Source organism: Zosterops lateralis, assembly GCF_965231275.1.
Source record: "Zosterops lateralis genome assembly, chromosome: 2".
NCBI classification, from domain to species: domain Eukaryota; kingdom Metazoa; phylum Chordata; class Aves; order Passeriformes; family Zosteropidae; genus Zosterops; species Zosterops lateralis.
In genome coordinates, this window is record NC_139763.1 from 31,797,498 (window position 1) to 31,807,619 (window position 10,122).

The window sequence follows — 10,122 nt, forward strand, 5'->3', positions numbered from 1 at the left end:
GCTCTGCAGTGGGAAAAGACAAGTCACGTTAATGGAAGGAGAGTGCAGTAATCAGTAACACATACACAGAGATCACTACACTTCATGTATCAAACAAAACATTTTTCTTTAGAATTACATCACTAATCAAAAAGAAAAAGTGTTCAACATTTTCCCTACACAATTTGACTGCCTTTTGCCATTTAAGCAGGATTGCAGTAATGTAAATATTTAAAATAGCACATAGAAACATTTACATACTTTATACTGAAAAAATATTTACCTCAATGCCCTCGAAATTACATTAAGAACTCAACTGTTTCCCAAAAGGGTTTCAATACAAGTTGTCTGCACAGACTAATGAAAACCTGTATTACAAGGGAGAAGCCCCTGAAGGATAGATTCCTGAATATTCACTGGGTCACAAGTTAAATGCTGTGCTAACACAACATCCTGCACCAAGCCAGGATCAAATGTACCCAGACTGTCCCAAGGAAGCCCAAGTGTCTGGGGATTGTTAAGACAGACATGGGCAACAGAAGAAGTTCAGTAACATCTCTCACACAAACAAAGCATCAAATCAGGCCAGTAACAAAAACTGATACCCAAAACATAACCTAAGTTGCTCATGTTACACGTTAAACAAAAATGTTCGACAACAAATAAAGCTACAATTCCAAATCCTGCCTATAAGAGGAAATATGACATTTTTTTCAGTGTGAAGATTAAAACAGCTAATTAAGATTAAAACAGGAAATAAAAGAGCTGTCACCTACCACTGCTCAGTCAGATGTACAAAGACATCCAGTAGCTCTGCTATTTATAAGATCCCACACAGTTGCAAGCTATTGAGTCAGAAAGGGGAAAAAAATCTTGTGACTGATAGATGCACAGTCTGTAGGGAAAAAAAACCAAAAACAACTCTGCTGTGCTTCTCTTGCTGTTACAGCAAGGAAACAATTTTGAAGACTAGAAACACAGTTTAAAAACAAACAAAACCAAGCCCTCAGCTAATACATGGCACCTGCCAAAAAATACTAAAAACACCTTAAGGTGTTTGGCTTATTTTATTTGAGGGGGTGTTTATTTTTTTAAAACACGAGAAACAAGCACAGTTTTGATTCAAGTTCCTTTTCTGATGCAATGGCCTGCAACAGCCAGAACCTAGAAATTCGCTGTAGAAGCCATGTGAATACCAGAGCTGACCCTAAAACAAACTCTTACTTGCGGATGTTGAAATTCACGTTAATCCCAGTGTTCACACCCTAGGGTTTACTCTAGTCTTTTACAGGCATGCTTTCCCATTTTGCTTAAAAAAAAACCCTCACACAGTGAAGTTCACCGTTTCTAATTCTTGTTCACAATTAGCAAGATTTATTTTTAAATTCTGAAGTTCCACCATTTCTTTCAGTCTACAATATTACAGGTGTTCATAAGTGGAATAGAAGCTGGAATGCCCCAAAACAAGATTTCAACTTACAATTCTCAAATAACAAAAAATATCACTGCTCCCTAATAAAGTATGTCAGAACAGTTACAAGTACACTTTAACTAATTATCACTTCTCTCTTCCGTGGAAGGTGAAAAACTTACTTCAAGTACTGATATAGTTAATGTATTCATCATTAAGGAGTTTTCATAGTGTGAACTTGCCATATTAAGGACAGATACTGTCTGCAATATAATCTCTGTAACAGACAAATCTAGGCATGGAATTTGGAAGACTTTCTCAGCATTGCCCAGGAAAACAAAGCCAAATGCAGGAAGACAGTACTACAGCTATTGAAATAAGAGTTAATAAGCTTTTATCATTTTTCTTTGCTCAGTGAACTTCTGCAACTAAAATGCGTAATTGCCCTTCCTTGCCAAACAAGCTCCTCCAGCTTTCCGTGCCGGTTCTAGTGAAGGAAAGCTGACCAAGAGCATTCCACAGACTCTCCAATGACAGACAAGCTGGTTCTATTAGCAAGACCACCAGCAAACGTGTTTTTCCTCCCTGTTTTAAGGTCACACACAATTAGGACTTCCAGTACACTTATTACAGTACCTACAATGCATATCCCCAAACACAGAGGAAAAACCTCATTATGAACAGGCACCGTGCAGCTACACGTGACAGAGATGGTGACAAGAGGTGGCATCCTGACCAGGCTGCAGTGAGATAAAGGGCAAAAGAAAAACTACTGATCCATTCATGAACTGAAAGAGTGGAGCAATAGGATTATACAAGGGAGCTGAGTCGCCCTCATTCATATCAATTTGGCTCTATTGAAATTAGGTAAATGAAACTGCAGAAATTAAATGGCAGAATTCAACTTAAAATGAGACAAAATGCCCTAAACTACTGGAAATCCAACTCTGCAAACAGAGTTGACAGGATAATACTGTCCTGTTGAAACCAAAACTGAAGTGTACACACCGATCAAAAAATCACAAGCACTTTTTGATCTATTGCACTGAGTAACATAAACATGATTACTTATGCTTGCCTTCATCTCACAGTTAATGTGCTAACTCAAATCATTTTACCTAGGATTGGACATTTTCAGCTGTCTCTGTTAAGATGAATTTGAAACATAAGAAAACACTGCACAATTAAAAACAGATTGAAACAAAGAAACTAAACTTTCATGTGAAAGGAGCAGAAGAGTCAGCAAGTTGACACAGCAAGAAAGTTGCATCACTGCTATGAACTCACTGCCCACATTCCTGCATAATCAGAACTCATTTTTGCTGAGGCAACTTTGGAGATATTTCATCAGTTACATGACTCCAGCTCTTCTAACCACCTTCAAAGAAACATCACTGTCATTAAGTAATTTTGTTTGCTTAAGAAAAAGAAGTCCTTGACCTTCAAAAAGACTGAAGAGAAGCTGAACCATCTCTTTCCCCGTGTTTGGTTTTCCAGTAGTTTTAGACCAAGTAAAACTAATACCTCTAGACAGATCTTTATCATTGTTTCCCTAGAGCACCTCATCCATCCTCCATGTATGGGAGCCATAAACCAGTAACAAGATGCATTTCTAAATACAACATTATCCAAACCCAGCAAGTTACCCATGCTGAATGACACACTTGTAGTTGTTCTCACCTGTAGTATTAAGATCGTTTGCAAGACAGGAGTCCAGTTCAAGTTATTCTAGAGCAACTGGTTTAAAATGTGCAAAAACATAAAACACTTTGGAAGTAATCATTGAATTGTTCAAAACCTCACATCACCAACTTGTTCTTTAAGTGGGTTATGAAATGAAAAATTCAGGCATCTGCTGGCTCAGCAATGCCATTCAAAACATGGAAACAAAGCCCTGGCCTTTTTCTCATTTTGGCCTATCAAAGTACATCAACACCACAAGCCTCTTTTTTTGGTTTTGTTTTTTCCTCCACTGAAAACATTTAACTTACATATGACTGAGACAGTTTGAAACTCAGGAAAGAATGAACTGTGCTCCTTTCACAGCCCAGAAAATGAAGGAGTAGCCACGTGAGCACCAGCTATGCAGCCCAGAACTGCTGCTGAGAGTGCCTAAAGTACAAAAATAAAACCACAGCCCCAGAAATGGGGCACCCTCCTCTTGCCTCTTCCTCAAACTACAGTGTAGGGAAGGGAAGAATTGACTTCCTTGCCCATTCCCAGCCACACTTTCCCCTCTTATCAGCTCAGACAATCCTGTGGCCACAAGTCCATGCAGAAAACCCTTTTTGGGCAGATGAAAACACACACCTGATTTGTACTGTGGGCCCATAAGCACTGAATGCACCACAATGGAAGTGGAGACAGCTGGGGACAGCCAGAGTAACACCACAGGGTTTGAAATGTCCAGCGGCTCAACTGAACTGAGTTTTACACAGAACTACCTCTGTAATTTTTCAGAGATGAAGGGAGCTGCCAAAGCTACCTAATTAATGAGAGAGCAAGGAAGTAAAATCTGACTAAAAAGGTAATTGCTCTTCATTCAGGCTCCCAAGACAATGATTCCATTATTAATATTAAAGAGTCATGCCTTCTCTTTCAAGTTTGGCTGGGGAAAAAGAGTGGCATAACTATCAGCTAAGCAAAAACTTCTGAAAAAGAAGACAGAGAACTACACCTTCAACCCAAACAGATTCTACAAAAATAAGAAGTCTCCTTTATATAACTCAGACTAAAAAAAAAACCCAAACACCAAACCAAATGAACAATCAATCAATTTAAAAAAAAAAAAAAAAAGGAAGAAAAGCACACACCATAACCCCACAACCTAAAATTCCCATTTAAACGAAGATTGAGCAAAACTTGAAGATAAAAAGCTTCTGTCATGGCTGGTAGCTGGCAACACAGCTCTCTGGAATAAAGCAGCTCTTCAAGGTTCAGTTTGTGTGTTTATATCTCCAGAGAATAAGATGACTAAAAGCATGGAATATGAAACACTACATAAAAAACTGGCATTCAGTCTTCCCTGAGCAAGTTCTTTTGGGTTGTTTTGTTTTGTTTGTTTAAGAAAAGTGCAAAACAGAAACTACCAAGAAGTTCAGTGTTCCACAACTTCCATATCCTACACATCTCACTGTATAAAATCAAAATACATCCCAAAAACACCATATAAAACACCTTCAGAACTACACTTTACATCACCTATAATCCTGAAGATCAAACAATGCCCACCTACATTGGCTATAATTAAAACCAATATTTCACCTTACAGCATTTCTTCTTATTTAAAGAAACATATTTCAGGCTTTCAGAAGTCTTCAGAGAACTGAAACAACAGATTCTGCAATTCCTGATGGCTTACAATGCACTGCTTTCATGCTTTTCATAAGCAGTAGTTACACATGAGATTTAGATGCCATCATGAAGATAAAGAAAAGAATAAAGATTTCCACAAGAAAAGCTGCTTCTTACAATCTCCCCAGTGTAGTGCAGTGGTTTGTTTTTTTGGTCTATGCTGCCCTTACCATAAATATTTTGTGATCCTTATAGACTTTTTACAATGATACTTTGCTTTAAAATAAAGTCCAATAAGTATACATAGTTTTCTTGTGAATGTGAAATGCCTGTGTTAAAAGCTACAGGTCTGGGGGAACAGAAATAGACATTTGCATAGAACAGGACAATGAAGTTCTGTAATGAAGAATTTATTTTGCATTCTTTTACTCCATCTTTCAGTACAAAATCCTCCATCTTCCAGATGAGATTGGAAAAACAGGGATTTCAAGGGTTTATCAGCTGTTCTCTTGATGGAGCTGCAGAAGGCTTTGCTTGTGGAAATATTTTTGAGAAGCAGATAACTTACAATGACACTCTGGTGTACAGAACATTTCTAAACTCCCTTCTAGCCTTCACAGAACTTTCCTACACAACATTGAGAAGATTTTGCTTAACACACTAATAGAAAAGGAACCAAATATACTGCCTAGTAAACAATACCAGACAGAAAGCAATACACAGCATCAGTAAGATCACTGAGTCCTATATTAGCAGCAGTGTTCACTCTGGGCTGCAGAATCACAGCCAGCACCTGTAATTTCTAAAGCAATAAGCATGAATGATCAGAGTGGAATGCCAGGCAACAGGTCACATTATTAAAGGGCAGGAGAATAAACACAGCTAAACACTACCTATCAGGAGCTAAGGAAAACCATTAAGAGAAAAAGAAGGTGACTTAAAGCTGGAGAAGAGGAAAAGCGCATGAAAAGCCAACACCTTCAAAGGGAAAGATCCATATTCTAGGCAAGCAATAATCTGTAACAGAGTACATGGCACCCTCACTGGGAAGTCTACAGCAGCAATTAGAGGCTCAGATTCACAGCAGAGTTCTGTAGTTTATAACAGCCTTTCTTCACACACATTAGAAACACTTCCTAACTAAACTCCAAAGACATTTCCAAAGGACACAACTTGACATACCTTCTGCTGTTAAAACTGTATCAAAGAGTCAAAACATAACACTCCTCCCAAAAGGAGCCAGACTACACATCAGAGCACCTGCTCTTCAATTAGCAAAGCTGAAAAACTCAGATATCTCACAGTTTTATTGAAATATTTGCTATGAAATTTCATATGAAAATGAGTGATCACCACAAACATTCCAAAGAGGAAACAATTAAAGCAACTTCCCTATGGCTTAGGAGCTATTTTGACCCAAGACACTCTCCGCCTTTATGAACACCTAACACATCAAAGTGACCATGTGTCTCACCATTCCAGATCAGGATGTTCTCTGCTGGCAGATACACAGCAATCAAGCAGCAAGAGGGCCTAACAGAGTCCCAGAAAAGCATAATAGATGTGCTGGTATAGTGTGAACAGATTTGCAGTGTTCAGGTAACAATCTGTATTCATAAGAGGCTACTGTCTTGCATTTTCATTCTTTTCCTGCTCATCACAGCCATCACCTCACCGAGGGTCTTGTTACAGAAACAGGGTATAAATACAGGGGACAAAATCCATCTTCACCTCCTTTCCCAGCACATACATCAGTACCCATTGGTATGACTGCTACTGTACTCAGCAGAAACAGCGGAAGAGGAAACTCCACTACAGAAGTTAAAGCAATGGGGGTGAGGGGAGAAAAGCAGAGTCAAGATTACTTGCACCTTACATAATTTGTCTCAGCGTGTGGAGCAGAAAATCTTCCTGTCACCACATCAATTCTCAAACAAACATTCACAGCATAAACACAACCACCTGCATCTTCCCACATGCTTCCTCTGCACTACAAGTTGTGCCCATGAGCTGCCACATGCTTTGGGAGCTGCAGCCAAAAAAGATCTAAGGGATTGTATCTGTAACAAAACTGTTGGGAAAACAGAGAGGAAAAGGAGGGAATAAATAGCACAGCACTCTATAGCACAGAACTGAAGATGCAGCAAGCAAATCCAACTGGAAGCCTTTGATTACACAGGGCCATTCCTCTCTCACTTTACCAGAAATCAAGGGGAGACTGATGGGTGATTCTGGAACTCCAAACTCAAGCCACAGATACAAACATGCAGTGCATCCTCTCTCTCAGGGGAACTTGATGTTCACAAGGATGTCACCTAGAACCAAGACCACCAGAAAAGGAAAGTCACCTCTGCAGGTAACGCCTGTTCCAAAACATCACTGGCCCTCCAGGTCCATCCTCACTTCCATCTGCCAAAGCCCCTGCTATATCATACAGCCAGCGTAACCATCCTGTCCTCTTTTCTCAAACACATGCCTGTTTGTATTCTCCTTCCACATCATCCCTCTCCAGCCATACAACTGCACAGCCCTGTGACAGAACTGTCACTGCCAGGAGCGATTCCTAAGCTGGGTACTGTATTTGCAAGACCTGGGGACTAAAGCCTGTCAAGGCTTTCTTTGGCTGAACTTCTGACCTGCCTGCCACTGCTCCTTGATTTAGCTGTAACAGCAATTTCTCTAATTAACCAGGTGCCTATGCCTAATTGGTTCTACTCTTGTTTACCTGGACATGCTGCAAACATAGTTTGTTTCATACAGAATCAGTGACAGTCACTGCACAGAATGCCACACTCACAAGTCCTCAACAATAACGTGGCACAGAGAAACACAGGCCTGGTATGGGAGCAGTGGCCTTGAGCAGGGAACAGACAGGGCACAGCAGGGCACAGGCAGATGGGATAAACAGAGAGGGCTCCTGGCACAGGACAGCCCACAACTTGAGAGATGCTGGCTAAGAGAAACACAGAGCTGAACAAAATTGGTTTTAGGGGTAACAAACAAGAAAGAAATAGTATTTAATACACAGTGCCTTTCTCTTATTTGGACGTGCTGCAGAGCTAACCAATGCAGAGCTAACCACAGAGCTTCATAGATAACCAGTGAAGAGCAAAGCAACATTAACAAGCATACAAAAACGATCTCTAGTGGATCCCAGAGCGAGGAAGATGAAACCACAACCATGAGCAATCACATGCAGCCGGTGAAGGACACCTGATGCTGACAGCTCTGCAGCAGCTCACCACCACAGGATAAACCACTGACCTTAGGACTTGGCAACAGGAAGCACAACTACTGTAACTGCATTATTGGTCTTTCTTTTTTGCAACATTAAGATCTGATGTAATAATAATTAGGATCTCAAGATTTCAACTATTCTAACAAGAAATTCTTGACCTTTCCTTTAAGGTATGCTTCCATATTTAGACAAACAACATTTTGTGTGGAGCACACCAGAGAGGCCTGTGCTCAGTGATTTACACAGAGAGAATGAAGTATCCAGCATGCACCAAGACTCTCCAAGTGCTCCCGGCACAGCAGCCCCTACCCCTGAAACAGCCCCAAGAAGCAAAGCTTCAGCACCCAAAGGCTTCCCCACGCATCTGGGATCCACCACCCTGTGTACAAAGACAGGCACCAGGTCCTTTCCTTCAGCACAAATATCCAACCCTTCTCTCTTCTCTCTCAAGCCACAGCCAGCTCACCTCCTCACCAGAGCGGCTCCCAAGACATTCCTGTGAAATACAGCCCGTGAAACAAGCTGATGATGATACTAAAAAGCAAGACACATAGCAGGGCAAAAGGCATAAAGAAAAATAGCCAGATGAGGAAAATACCTCACCAGAAAATATTCATTACACATTACTGGCAAAACTGAAACAGTTTATGCCCTAACCTGATACAGAGTAACAGCCTTAAGTCAGCGTCAATACATGCCTAAGTAATAAAAAGTTCTTCGAGATGAAATAGTATTTTGTGACACAGCTGTCATGGGGAGAACTTCCAGAGGAGAAACATTTAATGGTTTAAGGAAAAAACGTTGTTGTTTCTAGTTCATACACATTTCAAGACATCGGTTTTCATTTAACTACCTGTCACTATTAAAAACTGAAAACACTCTTTAAACGGATTATTTTTATGTATTATTACTTTATAGTGACAAGTAAAAATACATTCTCTCCTGTTAGTGTAAATATACACAATGTCATTCGGTCAGCATTCCATATGGTTAAAGCAGCTGCCTTTATAGGAAACTCTTCCCAAAAAAAACTTCACAGATGGGGCATTGTCCACGACGATATGAATATAACGACAGAGGCGACTCTCTTATCCTCCAACCACCGAAATATCCACCATCTGCATTTACTAAGTAAGCACACGAAACACGTAGATATCAGTGTCACAGCACGATCTATAGCACTAACGCCTAGTAAGAGATAAAAAAAATAATTAAGAAACCCACATTTGAATCACTTCAACTGCACTAAGCAGCTATTTTTCAGCTGGAAATGGAGCCGCCTGCCCCTTCCCGGACAAACACAGGCACGGCCGGGCCGGGCCTGGCGCGCCCCGCCTGCGATGAGGCCGCGAGCCCCGGCCGGGCCCGGCGCCTGACTCAGCGCCGTGTGGGCCGTGTCACGCCGCCGCGGGCGGCCGGCGCGGGGGTCCCCAGGCGGGGCGGGGAGCGGGAGGGGCTTTCCCCGTGTCCCTCACCTCTCCTCGCTCCGGTTCTTCTGCTTCTTGCCCATGGCGGCGGCACCGGCGCGCGCGACCCTCAGCGCTGCCCGCGCGCCGCCCCGCGCATATGGCACCGCCGCGCGCCGCGCACGCGCCCGCCCCGCCCCCGGCCCCGCCCCCGCGCACCGCCCGCCTCCGCGCGCCAGCGCCCCCTGCTGGCCGGAGGGGAAACGGGCCCGGCCGCTCTGGGGGCTCCGGCCGCCCGCCGGCTCCGGGAAACCGCCTTCGTTCGCTCTGAGGAGACGTCCGGCAGCCCCCGGAAAACGTCTAAGTGACGCCCCGAATCTTGTAGCTTCCCTCCCGGTCCTCAGGCAGCCCCGGGAAATGTCTAAATGATGCCCCTAGTTGTAGTTTGCCTCCAGCCCTCCTGCCTTCCCAGAGGCCCCAGGACTTCCTTGCAGGATTGTGGCCCGTTCGGTCACGAAACCTGACTGATAGTCAAAATAAACACGTTTAAAAAGGTTTTACCTGGAGGCAAATGGGACAGCTAATTCAAAGCGGGGGAATGGAGATGCTAAGGGGAAAGTTTTTATGGAACAGGGCAGCAGTACAGACTAAGAAGTCATTTTGGTGCGGGACATGCCCAGGACACCCCTCCGGACCTTCACGGGCCTCTGCAGGTCCGTCACCCCCAGCACATCCCCGCCCTGCAGGCGAAGTGTAACCACAACTGCACCGCTACCCTGTACCACTGGCCTTCT

The 10,122-nt window shown here is 42.7% G+C and overlaps 1 protein-coding gene across 2 annotated transcripts in view; it reads right to left on the bottom strand.

Moving 5' to 3' along the window:
* Positions 1-9,480, bottom strand: part of EIF5B (eukaryotic translation initiation factor 5B) — a 35,932-nt gene extending 26,452 nt beyond the window's left edge. Inside the window, exon 1 of one of the 2 annotated variants that reach the window (XM_083884795.1) lies at positions 6,159-6,176. In XM_083884795.1, the coding sequence (XP_083740921.1) occupies positions 6,159-6,161 (3 nt within the window). In that variant the 5' untranslated portion in view covers positions 6,162-6,176. Of the gene's footprint in view, positions 1-6,158; positions 6,177-9,397 lie in introns of those variants that run through there. The other variant, XM_083884794.1, reaches the window with a different exon arrangement.
* Between the last annotated feature and the right edge of the window lie 642 nt (positions 9,481-10,122).